At 34.9% G+C, this 13,967-nt stretch overlaps 1 protein-coding gene across 1 annotated transcript in view; it reads right to left on the bottom strand.

Annotated features, from left to right (window-relative positions):
* The window catches only part of LOC118741177 (odorant receptor Or2-like), a 2,863-nt gene extending 1,680 nt beyond the window's left edge, over positions 1–1,183 (bottom strand). The window contains exons 1-4 of the mRNA XM_036473053.1: positions 878–1,183; positions 644–782; positions 307–577; positions 132–231 (exon numbers count right to left, since the gene is read on the bottom strand). Of these exons, the coding sequence (XP_036328946.1) occupies positions 132–231; positions 307–577; positions 644–782; positions 878–1,183 (816 nt within the window). The remainder of the gene's footprint in view (positions 1–131; positions 232–306; positions 578–643; positions 783–877) is intronic.
* Between the last annotated feature and the right edge of the window lie 12,784 nt (positions 1,184–13,967).

Genomic DNA, 13,967 nt, shown 5'->3' with positions numbered 1-13,967 from the left:
AAGATTAAGATTAAGATTAAGATTAAGAGTAAGATTAAGATTAAGATAACGATTAAGAAAATTGTTCACTTTTATGCAGAATAGTATTGTAATACGGGTAATAGGAAGCAAAAGTTTACTTCAGTACTTACCAATGACATAAAAAACAACATCATGCAGAACATCAAGCCGAATAGAGCAACATCAAAAAAATTTGCAACCCTAACCAAATTATCGAGATCGTTGCGGTAGCTAAATGAAAAATATAAACGATTGCTAGTAAGATAATCGATTTTTGAACTTCCATATTCAAAAACATTTGCTCACCTAATAATTTTTCTGTGGTACGCAATGCATTTTTTCAATTCGTGCAACATTGCCGCTTTATCGCCGCTGCTGCTGATGCTATCTAAACGTACACGCAAATCCAACAACACAACTTCGCCGAACATGAGAAAGGCGAGAAAGAGGTTCGTAAATGCCAGATAAACACAACAGAAGATGGGCACTAGGACGAAAGCTTGTAGAAGGAAAAATAATTCGTAAAATGGTGACTGCTTTGTATCGAAAAATGGATAGGAGACCTCCACAATTAACTCTGGAATAATAGTTTTTTTTTTTTAATTATCTAAGCGAATTACTAATTATAAATTTACTATCTTACTCCGATCATCGAATGAGAAGGGAAAAGTGTAAGCAAACAACATCCCAGTACAGGCGGCAAAGATGCTAATACGTGTGAGTTTACGTGCGTGTTTGTTCACGTCCTGCAACTTTCGTAAAACCTCGGGGTTTGCATCGCGCTTTTTATACGATAACGAAAGTTAAAAACTAGTTAGTGGTGTGCGTAAAATAAAGACTTTCTAAGAAATCGCGAAACATAAAAAAACCCACTCACCTCAATTTCGTGATACCAGCTTGCCACTAATCGTAATAATCGCACAAATTTGTCACCATTATGTATCACTATGAATAGCCTTACTACTAAATTAAGTACAACAGCCATGAAAAAAAAATTCAAGCCCGTCTCACTAATGCTTTCATTCCGTGTCATAAATAAATGCAGAGTTTGTCCAAAAATTGAGAGCACCGGTTCCAATGCCACAAGCAGCTGTTGTTTCCTCTGGCGCGTACCAATGATTCGAAGTTTAAGGAAAATTTTCGCATTTACCGAAAATAGTTCTAAATTTTGGTAGTCGAGCATAATTGAGTTTAGTTTTTTTTCACTACTTTTTGAAGGAACTTTGTATAAATGAAAGCGCAGTATGCTATGCCAGCAAAGGTGTACTGCATTTATTTTTATCAGAATGGAATAAGTACTATATCTACAGCAGAGCTGAGAACGTTCAGAGGCGTTGAAAAGGAGTGCAATTTATAAATGTCGTAATTGCATTAAATTGTTTCGTTTTAGTAAATTGCTATAATTTTAATAAGTGCAGAAAAATGCCCTCTAATTGATTTTTTTTTTTATTTTGTTTCATTTGGATTAAGCGATTTCCGTTATTACCTCAAAATATGCAGCTATTGATTTTCTAGCCTGGTAGAAAGGTAAAGCTAAATCGTATGCTATACCTACGGTGACCATATTAACCAACGTAAAATAAAGGACTTTTTTTTTAATTATTTGGGAATACACACATACAACTTGTATGATAAAAGTACCTTACCCATATCGTAATTTAAATCAAATATTTACCAGTTAATTAACCGATTCCGAAAAAAATTAAGCCAAATCCTTTTCAAGGACTTCGCCATCCTTTGCTCCCAAAATGCGTTTACCATAATTCATACTGCACACCCAAGCCAGCAGTGGTTCAAAATTGGAATTTAATGTTCATAATTCACCGTAGTCTTAATTTGTCAACCAATTTTTATTAAAAACCAAAAAAAAATTTTTTTTGGTGACATTTTTTTTTTAACATTTCAATAATTTTTTTTTTGTAATTTTTCCGTTTTGGGGAACCATACAATTGTTTTTAACTAGCCTTTGTTATGTAACATTTATTAACTGGAACAGGAGAGTACATTTTCTTCAAAATTTCCACTTTTTCTGCATTTTGCACTACAAAATTTAATATAATCAAATAAAAATTCACAAATCTTGGTCAACTGATCTCTTGCAAATATTATAAGCTTTCATAAAAAAAAAATTATCAAATTAAGTGAAACAAATGAAGGCTCCAGTGAATTACGAACACTGAATGCCAGTTTTGAACCACTGTGCAGCAGTCGTTCTCTATCAGTGGAACTGGAAACTCAGCGTGCAACACGATCCTGGGCACAACTTCCCCTGTGCTTTATAGATTGTGCATAGATTTCCTATTAAATAAAAACCCTTAAGTGGGGTGCGAAACGAACAGGCGGAGGTTTTCATTATATTTTTTTTTAAGGGACATTTTTATTTTTCTTATTCTGTGTTTAAAAATTTACCTCTCAAGAATTCAGAGCTGATTTAAAGGACAGTTTAAGAAATAAAGGACAAAAGGCGTCCTTTATTTTGACAAAAATTATATAGAACAGGGGGTTAAAATAAAGGACTGTCCTTTAAAATAAAGAACGGATGGTCACCGTAGATATACTTTAAGTTTCTTTGACCTTGGTTCTCTGATTAATGCGGCAGCAGCAGCAGCGTTTTACCGTCTCTTTCCTGCAAAATGCCAACCCATGCCAACAGTGGGAGGTCATTGGCAGATAATTATCGACTCATCCCCTTTGCATTCGTAAGCGGATGGGATTGCTTCGGCTCTAAAGTAGAGTAAAAACTAAAACTTCTCCAATCTCGCTGCAAATTTCTGCGATACTAGTTAGTTTCTCTAAATTCGATACCCCTGTCGCAAAGGTGGATGGATTTCCTTATTCCCCCTTTATTATAATAAAATTGATTGGGCTACAAATTCGCATATTCGAAAAAAAATTCTAAAAAATCTGATTAAAAAGTGGAAAATTTTCATGAAAATTTGCTGAATTTTCGCGAGTTTTGCACAAAGTTTAGGAATTATTTTTTTATGTTTTTTTGTTGTGGAATGAACCATATTTTTATACGAAATTAGCGAAAAAATATTACAATAAAAATTTTTACTTATATTGTAAAAAAGCAGCTGTGCCAATACTTTTTGCCGACAGTGTACCTAAAACTGCATGTTTTATAACAACAAAAAAGTGGTTGAATTTTTCTATATGTGACCATGCCATGCTCCACATACATGCATACATACATACATATGTATCTACCCACTAGAACTTGAATGGAGATCTCCCTAAGTGAGGAATAAAAGAGTACTCCCCTTGACCTGATTTCGGATCAATAAGAGAGATTTGTGGACTTTTTACTCCCTTATTACTCGTTTAGGAGTCAATAGGGACATCTCCTAAGCTAGCAATTAAAGAATGCTCCCTGAGGCATGATTTGGGAGCAATAAGCGAGATTAGTCGGTTTTGCACTCCTGTATTACTCACTTAGGAGTATAATGGGAGATCTCCCAAGTGAGCAATAAAAGTATCCTCCGGGATACATGATTTCGGAGGTATAAGCGAGATTTGTTGGTTTTGTACTCCGTTATTACTCGCTTAGGAGCAAAAATCGATGTCTCCTAAGCGAGCAATCCAGGAGTATTCTTTTTGATTGATAGGAGAGCTATACGCACCTTCAACATAATTTTGTGTTTTTTGGAAAATGTATGAAGAAAGCAAAACAGATAACTGATGTGTACATTCATACTTACATACATATGTATTTCTTATTGAAAAATTTAAATCAGGAAACAATCAAATTAATTGGAGAGCAAATCTTTAGAGCCGCTGGTATGTATGATAGCATTTGTTTAAACTTATAAATGATTGTATTATTTAACTCAAAATATATTTCAGATTACCGGGCCAGCAATTAAGGCGTCTAAGTTCTAGCGTTGCAATCTTGCCCCGCCCAGAAAATTTACTGGGTACAGCCGGAAATTTTTCAAGGCGTGAATCTTTTTATTCCACTCCCGGCTGAATACAAGTTAAATAACTTTTCCAGGAAATCATCCTCGCCACACTTATCTTGTGGATTATATAAAAGTATACATATATGTATGTATGTATAATGTTTGAGTTTGTCATTACTGTTCGATATCCGTTTTCTAATTTTAGTTAATAATGTAATAATACTTATATATGTTTTTTTCTGTTTTTGTAATAATCAGCTTAAATCTTGTATTTATGTGCATAAGTATGTATATATGTATATGATTAAAAAATTAAATAAATGAATTGCGTAAAAAGCAAAATCTTTTTAGCTTATGTAAAATGCTCGTTATGGAGCAATGTGGTAGTAGTCTTCCATTACTCCATGAGGAGGAATTCGGGAGTATAGAGGCGTTCTTTTATTACTCGTGCAGGAGGCTTCCGGGATGACTCTTATGGGAGTACTCCCTTACTACTCGCTAGGGAGGAATGTGGGATGTTTTCTAAGTGCACTCCCTTGTTGTCTTTTTGGGAGGTTTCTGGGAGGTAACTAAGGGAGTACTCCCGTATTGCTCCATTAGGAGGTTTGCGGGATGATAATTCTGTGCGTGCTCCCCGATTGCTCGTTTAGGAGGTAAAAGGGATTACTCCCCCTCCTAGGACATCCAATGTTAAAGGGAGTATACAAAATTACATGCTTATACACAGAAGCATAGGGAGCAATGGGGAGTATTCGTATACTCCCAAGGGAGTACTCACCGAGCAATCGTACGATGCTCCCAAGTTCTACTGGGTAGTTTGATCGTGAAATAAATTGCGCTCCCTATGTATTTCTTGGTTAAAATGAAGAAATTAAATGTACAGCATGCTTTTTTTCCGCACTTAATCAAATTGTTGCAATTTAGTTAAATGGAACCGTTTAAGCCAATTAACGCAGCTATAATTTCAACGCCTTCGCTGAATATCCTTTCAAGTATGTACTTTAAGAAAAAGTCAGACAGTATTTGCCTATTTCTAACCATAGTCCTTTTTCAGTATAAAGTATTTGCTAAACAAAAACGGTAAAAATAGCCACACAATGCTCGACTACCAAAACTTGAAATTATTTTCAGTAAATGTCAAAAATATTCCGCAAATTTGTGCTCATCGGCTCGCGCAACAAAACGAGGCAGAAGTTGGTAACGTTAGCTCTGATTCTCTTAAGTTTTGGACAAATTCGGCACTTACCTACAATTTGGCATGAAAGCGTGAGTGAGACGGGATTACCAGTTTTTCTCTGGACAGCCACTATGTGTTTGTTAGGAGGACTATTCATGGTGATGCGTAAAGATGAAAAATTTGAAAATTTTCATTGTTCTAGTTGGCACTGCTCTGGCCGCTTTGTCAGGGAAACGTTTAAGCAGTTGAAAAGTGATGAAAATCTACGGGGGTTTCGAAAAGTCTCCAGATTCAATCGAAGATGAAAAGTTCTTACACCTCCGCCAACCTTCCCATCCAGCTTCGATCCTTCTGTAAATAAGCTTACAGGTTCTCGATTCCAGATACTGCACCCCTCCCAGTCTCCCCTCGCCGGGATGTGGGTGGTAAAAGATCCATTCGGCAACAGAACCGGCGTGCAGTGGTCTGTTCGAGTCGGTAGGAACCCGAAGTCTCTTAGAATTCTGGAGTGCCCATAGCTTGAGGTGAACTTGAAACCCACCCCTCTTAGCCATACTGCGGCACGCGCAGCGGCAACCCTACCAGCTATATCTATAGGCACAACATTTAACATGGCATTAAGCGCAAGGTGTAGGTGTGGTTCGAAGTGCCCCACTGATTCCAATTAAGGCAGATCTTTGTACCTTCTCCAGCTGCTTGACGATGTAGGCCTTGTCAAGTGCGTTCCACCAGACGAGTACCCCATATAATAAGTTTGGCTTGATAATAGTTTCATAAAGCCAATGCACTACAGTGCTACTATATCCTTCTTGACTCTTTCCTCCACGTTAGGCTTCCAGGAAAGCTTACTGTCAAGGATCAAGCCCAAGTACTTCACCCTGTCACAGAGCCTTAGAGGAAGACCACCCATTGAGGGAAGACAGCAATTCGGTATCTTATACCTCCTAGTAAAGAGAACAAGCTCCGTTTTACTGGGATTTACACCCAGCCGGCAGCTAAAAGCCCAGTCCTCAACCAAGCTCAAGTAACCCTGCATAAGCTCAAAAAGTGTTTCCGGAAACTTTCCATTTGTTATCAATACTACATCATCCGCATAGGCAACCACCCGACAGCCACTTCTTTGCAGAGACACCAACAGGCCATTAATCACAACGACCCAAAGCAACGGCGAGAGAACTCCCCTTGCGGGGTACCTCTACTCACACTCCTTCGGGTAGAAGCGCTGCCCCACTCTGCTGCGACAGTTCTATTGCAAAGCAAGCGGTAAATTAACCTGACAAGGTCGGCTCCGACCCCTAGCTTATTTAGGGAGTAAACTACAGGCTCAGGTAAAACATTGTTAAAAGCCTCCTCGATATCAAGGAGAAGGATTCCTCAACATTTTCAACGACCGTGTGTAAGGCCGTTTCGACAGACTTGCCCTTGCAATGGGCAATAACTGTTATTTAAGACATATAATATAAAAATCAAAAATAATCGTTATTTTGGATTTATAATATAAAAAACAAAAATAGTTGTTATTTTTTTTTTAATTTTGCATAAAAATTGCAAATAAAAATATATTTTCAAATTTGAGTCTCGGTAAAAAAGAAATAGATTGGTACATACCACTTAGTTGTAGAACATTTCCTTCTTAGTAAATTTGTCCAGGACAGTTTTTCATCAATAACTGTTATGTTCGGTCCTTGCGCACAGATATTTCTTTGGAAACTTTCACATCTCAAAGATTATGAAAGGTGGCCTACTTAAAATATATAAAACCACTTTACACTCTATAAACCCCAGCTGCAAGGTTGAGAATTAAATTTTCATCGTAAAACACTAAAAATATTCTTAATAGTTTTTATAAATATTACGTGTTTTACTTAAGCAAATTTGCTTAAGCTCAACTCAAGCGTGTCGCCATGATTAATTGCCACAAACGTGAACTACTGCTATAATCTATATACATGCATATGTACGTATGTAGGTATATAAATACACTTATTATATAAAGACGTATATAAAAACACGTAAGTAAATATGTCCGAATACATGTATGTATGTATGTGCACTATAAATGCATATACGCTTGTGTAAGTCGATATGTATCGGCAAACAGAGACTAAAGTCAACTTTTGTAGCCAACAGCGTTGCTGGTCTCGGTTGGCAAGTGTCTGACAAAATGATTAATGTGCCAGGAAGGAAAGCATAATGAATGCGAATGAAACATAATAATTGCAAAAACGCACACCAATATCAGAATATATATTTGAGTCAGTCCACGTAAAATCGCACAATGCTTGGAAGCTAAAATTTTTCATTTGTATGCATTTTGGTCAGAACTTTTAACTTAAATCATATAACAAATGTTCTGTAAAAGAGAAAATTAAAAATAATTTTCGAAAGTTATGTAAAATAGTAAATTTCACAATTTCTGGGATTTTGCAAATTTATTTTTTAAGTACATATATCAAAAATTAGTATAGTTACAAAAGTGGTTCTGGTCTCAATTGAAAGGTGATATTTAGTGCTATAAAGAAAAACATATAAAAAATGTAGAAAAATTTTAATTCAAAAATTTAAACTAAAAAAATGCAAAAGCAAAAACTTTTAAAAATTTGGTCTAAATTTTTTTAAACATAAATTTTAGGAAAAAGGAATTGCTTTGCTTTTCTTTATAAGGCCCAATACCTCTAACAGAACTTAAAAGATCCTAAAATTTTCAAAAAGGGGGTTCTTTAATGATATGAATTATTGAAGCATGTTAAAAAATTTGTATCTAAAAAAATTAAAAGAAAATCGAAAAGTAAGGTAATTTTCACAGGATTTGCAATACATTTAGTTATATAAATTTTGAAGAAGATATTTTTTTTAAGAAATGAATTTTTGAGCTTTGAAGAAAATGTTTCTCTGAAAACTTTAAATGAAGTTATGGTAACAAACTGTTTATATGAAGAAAAATATACATATATAAAAATTGAAAAATAAAAGAATTTCCAGAATTTTGAATTAAAAAACAAAAATCTTAAAGGCACGAACTTATATAAATGTTTTTTTTTTCGAGGTTTTTTTTTGGTAGAATACCGCCAACTGGCCTTAAAAGATCGTGAAGTTTGCAAGAGGTTATTTTTTATAGATATGAATTTTTGAACCTCGGAAATTTTTTTTTCAAACTTGAAATAAAGTTATGTTAAACAATTTTTTTCTAAAGAAAAGGTATACATTAAAAGAATCGATAAATAAAAAAAGGCAAAATTTTAAAATTTAAAGAAAAGATAAATCAAAAACTTATAAAAATTGTTGGCTATTCTTTTTTATACAATACACCCAACTGATATTATAAGATCCTGAAATTTTTAAAGAGCTGTTTTTTTATGATATGAATTTTTGAGCATTGGAATACATTTTTTTTTTGCGAACGCTAAATAAAGTTATGTAAGTTGAACATTTTTGATGTAAAAAAAATATATATATATATAAAAACGGGAAAATAAAAAATTCCAGAATTTGAAATTAAAAAAGTATAACAAAAACTTATAAAAAATGTTTGGCAAATTTTTTTATTAAACAAAACCTCCAACTTTTCTTAGAAGATCCTAAAGTTTTTAAGAAGGTGTTTTGTTAGGGATAAGAATTTTTGAACTTCGAATTTTTTTTTGCAAACTCTAAATAAAAACTCTAATAAAATATAAATAAAAACCGTAAAACTAGATAATTCCAGAGTTTCATAAATTAAACAAAATGTAAAAGCAAAAACTTTTAAAAATTTGAGCGATTTTTTTTTTATATATTACCTCAAACTGAAAATTTTTTTAACTCTAAATAAAGTTATGTTGAAATAATCTTATTTAATTTAAATTAGTTTTAAATTTTTCAGGTTGCAATAAGATTTTTTTTTTAAGTTAAAAAATTCATATCTTTAAAACACTTTGAAAATTTCAGGATCTTTAGTGTTAATAAAAAATTGAACCAAAAAGTTATATAAGTTTTTGCTTTTACGATTTTTTTAAATTTAAAAATTCTGCAATTTTTTTCTCTTCGACTTTTTAAGTAGCCGATATTTCGTTTTATATAGCCCTTAAAACCAGACCAGAACGATTTTTGTAACTATAATATTTTTTGAGATATTCAAAAAATAAGCTTTGCAAAATCCCGGAAATTGTGTAATTTTTAACTTTCCAAAATTTTTTTAAATTTTATTTGTTTGCCTTTGGCAGATCTTTTTTGTATGATAAAAGAAAAGTTCTGACCAGAATTCATCTACGTAAATCAAAAATAGTCGATCTCCACCTTTGATCTATTTGACATGGATTTACTCATTTATATATATAGATATACACATATGGAATAAGTATGCATATGCACACTTGCTTATGTATGTAAACACTCGCTTACACCTTGCCACATTGCTCATTCGCTTGCTTCGCAGGAAGAAACCTGATATATTCATATTGGCATAAAATGCATAAAATTACAAGGAAATAAGAAAATTATTTTCTGCTCTCCGCTGACAATAAAATCGCAATGGCGGACAGTGCTAAAGGACAACATGCCATTGAAATTGTGAAAAAAAATGTCCTCCACCGACATTTTTATGCTTAAACATAGCGAAGTATGTATGTTTACAGATATACATATGTACAGATGTATGTGTGCATTACCGTTAATATGATTACACACACATACAAATGCATTTGCGTTAGTTTGCCCGTTTCTGAATTAATGTGCATCAAGAGCAGCTGTTGTAATTGCCGTGGGTAAGCATTCGTGAGATGTATCGTTGTATGCGTGTGCAAATCGGTAACAATCAATACGAGCATGCAACGGAATTCGCTTACGTTTATTGATGTGTCGATCGGTCAACACCTCGACGCTAGGGGTGACTGAGGCCGCTTGTGTGTTAAAAATATTTATTGTGAAATTTCCAGCTTAACGGCATAAAGGTCATATGCGAAAGCTGTGCGAAAGTTTGCATACTTATTGCCGAATGGTGGAGGTGATTGCGAATGTGGATTGACAGCATCTTTAATTGACAGTTTAAACATTTTTTTGTATAGCTTTTATGTCGTTTACTCATTTCGAGATGAGCTATTTGCAGTGTAAATGAAATTTTAAGCGCAAAAATCCACTTGCGAATGAAAAATAATTAAGCAAGCGAACGTAATTGAATGTCGTAAATGATGAATTTTACGTGGCAGTGCAGCATTTAAGGCTTTGAGTTAATTTTGAATAGTTTTAAGATGTTTTTTTTGGCAGAAAAACGTAGAAAGGTGATTGAATCGGTTTTTCCAAACCGCTATCCACAGTTTTTATTATTATTATTTTTTTTTTTGGAAATCAATAGACGGTTTTTTTTTGAAATCTTGACTTTTCAAATATTGAATAAAACCGGGGTCTTGATCGAATAAACTGGTTTTTTTCATTTCAAACAAATTCAATTAAAGTTTTAAGTTTATCAGTTTAAGGGAAGCCCCTAAATACATTTAACATTATACCTAGGATGTTTGGGGATGAACAGTATATCTGATTCGATTTCAATAAATGAATGCTTGGCGCTTTAACGCTTTCTACGAGTTTGGCCGAGCTTCTCGTAAAATTCGTGTTCTGCTTTTTTATGGCAGAAGTACACTCGAAGGTTTGCAATTGCCTACGAACGGGCGAGAGCTATTTGAAAAAAATTTCTGTTCATGTCGCTGTATCCAGAAATTTAACCAGAGATCTCCCGATTGGCAGTAGGCACCTCTAAGCACTCGGCAACGAATTTCTCGAAAACCGGTTTTGGGAAAAAGGCGAATAATCGAACCCCTAGTATCTAAGTAAGACTTCGCCACGCTCAACACCTTCCAGTCAGTTGTCGGTACGCCAGGGTTTTGTCTTTGCAGTAGTCGCAGCGCATGCTCCGGTTTCACCTCGAGAAGGATGTGGACGTTCGCCTTTGGGATCGACGGAGTCCCATTGCGATCTACTATTTCGAGGGATGCCCCCTCGCATAGGGATTGAAACTCTTGAACCGCTCGCTTAACCCATACTAACGGGGGCTCATACTAACAACCTATAATTTTTACGTCGCTGAACCACCTTCTCCGTCAAATGTCGGCATAGGTGCGTTCGGCTCCGCGTCCATTTTCACGAGTGAGGCTTCAAGCAGCTTCATTTCCACTGCCTTCCCACCTCTCTTGCGTCATCTGTCCGAGCGGATTACTGCGATCGATGAGCGCCACGACCAGATACCGCTTGGCAATCACATCGGACGCCACCGCTGCCTCGGATGTAGAGGGCAGCTGTTTGACGTTTGGCCTCGTAGCCTCATCCCTATATTTCTGTTTCTTAAGAGGCTTTGTTGCCTCCTCTTCCACAGACCGCTGGCTTTTGCTCGCCTGCACTGCCACAATCTGCTCCTCGATCCGGTTTGCGAACTTCGCCGTTAGTGCTTGGGCTTACAGCGCTTTCCTGGTCCGAGTCATCTAGGACTATGCCACCGGTGCGTGGCAAGCCGTGTCTGGCAGTTGTACTACAACCATTGTGGACTGCGCCCTCCCCGTATGGTCTGCCACTTGACGACGCAGGAGAGTTTATACCTCGGCCTTAGTTAGGCCGCCGCGATCAGTGCCGGATGCAGGGCCTATGAACCTTTTGGTTCATTCAAAATACATTCAAATACATACATGAAAAGGCCCGATTTTTATAAATTAAAAAAGTACTTCTTGGACACCCTGCATTTTTCCCATTTTGCAATGTTGCTTGGCTGTCTTGCCGCTGCGGGGGGGGGGGTTTCTCTGTGGCGAGGCCGTGTGTTGGCATGCTTAATCCCGAACCTGCCGTTTGCAGCTGCTGCTGCAACAATGCGGTTACAAAGGCTGCAATAATTGAGTTATATCTTGATTTTATGTTGCTTTAGGACGCGAGGCAAGTAGCGTTGGCACAACACCATAAAAGACCAAAAGTTGCTCCACAACGTTGCACTAGTGTTGCGCACTCCCCAGACACTTCCAATTTTTATTGCAATTTAGTTGGTATTAACATTATGGCTCGTTTGGTCTTTACTTAGGTGTGAAAAAAAATTAAACTAAAAAAACTAGTAAGAGCAGTGCACAAGGCTCCTTACTATTCACGAATATAACAAAATTTATCTTGAATCTATTATTAGACTTTTCGCGTAAAAGTATTCGGTTTTAAAGTACGTTAGCTACTTAAACAGAGTAGTTACATATGGGTCATTCCATTCAAAATTTACAGCTCAATGTTTGTTTGGTGTAAAATATTTTTTTTTAACATAATTTATTAAAAAAATAAAATTTTTTTATCATAATATTCGAAAATCCTAAAAAAAAGTTCCGAAATAGTGAACTCACAGAGAAGTCTAATTTTTTAATTTTTTGTATTCAATAAACTATTTGTCGGAAAAAATCACTAAAGTAATCCAAATGTGCGTAATCAGCTCGACTTTCCATTAGAGTGTGAGATATATTTAAATAAATAATTTTTCTAATTTTGTTGGATGTTTTGAAATCATTTTACAGTTTTCGTTTTTCCATTCTCAAATTTTGACAGTGTACTCCATGAAGTTTGACAACTATTTACATTTGCAAAAAAAAAGACCAACAAAAAAAAAACAAACGGTGAATAATTAATAAAAACAACGTTAAAAAAAATATAAAAAATGCAATTTTCTAATGCAAAAAATTATTTATTTAAATCTATCTCACACTCTAGTGGAAAGCCGAGGAAATTACGCACATTTTGATTACTTAACTGATTTTATTCGACAAATAGTTTATTAACTGCAAATAATGGAAAAAAAGATACTTCTCCGTGAGTTTAAAATTTCGGATTTTCCTTTCGAGATTTTCAAGGGTGATGATGAAATAAAAATTGGTGTTTTCTCTTTTCGATAAAGAATGTAAAAAAAATTATTTCACACCAGTTTAAGTTTAAATTTAAATTATGTATGGAATGTATATCACAAAAACTTCAATATCGATCGCTAACCACCAAAAAGATGTAAGCGAATTTTAGTTTTAATGCAGAAATATTGCTAGAGCATCTAGATGCATTTCTGCATCAAAAATAAAATTTTCCAAACAAAAGCTTGGCTAACATATTTTTGCGGTTAGGGCTAAAGAACATTCACTTGTATAGCATAAATATTATATTGTGTTTGTATTTCGTATGTGTTAATTTTCCACTTTTCATGCCTTAAAGAACGCTACATGTATACAGTGGAAATCAGATTGGTTACCTTATAGTTTGTCGTTCTTTATTCTTCCATTTGGTTCAGGATAAACCCCTTCGCGAAGTGGCTACTCTCACACAGTACTGACTGTCTGAGTCATGACAATATATTTATTCGTATTTTTGTGAGCCCGAAACTACAGCGGCAAAAACTTGATTTAGCGCAGTGTTGGTTGCAAATAAAAAGTTGTATGGATGTATATATATATATCTATGTAACTATGAAAAACTCAGTTTTGTTAAAAAATAAAACCAGCCTTTGGCTGCTGGAAGCATTTGTGGCCAAAAAACGAGAAAATTTAGTACCAGATGATATGGAAATTTAAAAATTTATGCTTATCTGTGAACTCAAATTGAAGCGTAAAATATTGCGATGTACAATTTTTATGAGCATACAAAAAATGATACGCGAATACCTGAAAATATGTGCATGTAGATTGAAATTTTATTATTTGATGGTTGAATTGCTGCAAAAATCTCTATAAATATGTATGTATGTACATGTGCAAGCATGTATGACACCGTTTTTGTGCTTGATTGAGCAGCCAGTGAGATGAGTTCAGTGACAATTTGACATGATGAACAAAAAAAACCATTGAATAACATAAATCCAATCTATGAGCACTCGGCGCTGAAATTTCTGTTTGGTGTCCAATTTGTAGTATGCAACTTAA

Source organism: Rhagoletis pomonella, unplaced genomic scaffold, assembly GCF_013731165.1.
Source record: "Rhagoletis pomonella isolate Grant_MI unplaced genomic scaffold, Rhpom_1.0 Rhpom_scaffold_00006, whole genome shotgun sequence".
Classification (NCBI taxonomy): domain Eukaryota; kingdom Metazoa; phylum Arthropoda; class Insecta; order Diptera; family Tephritidae; genus Rhagoletis; species Rhagoletis pomonella.
This window is presented reverse-complemented; position numbering and strand designations above follow the sequence as displayed.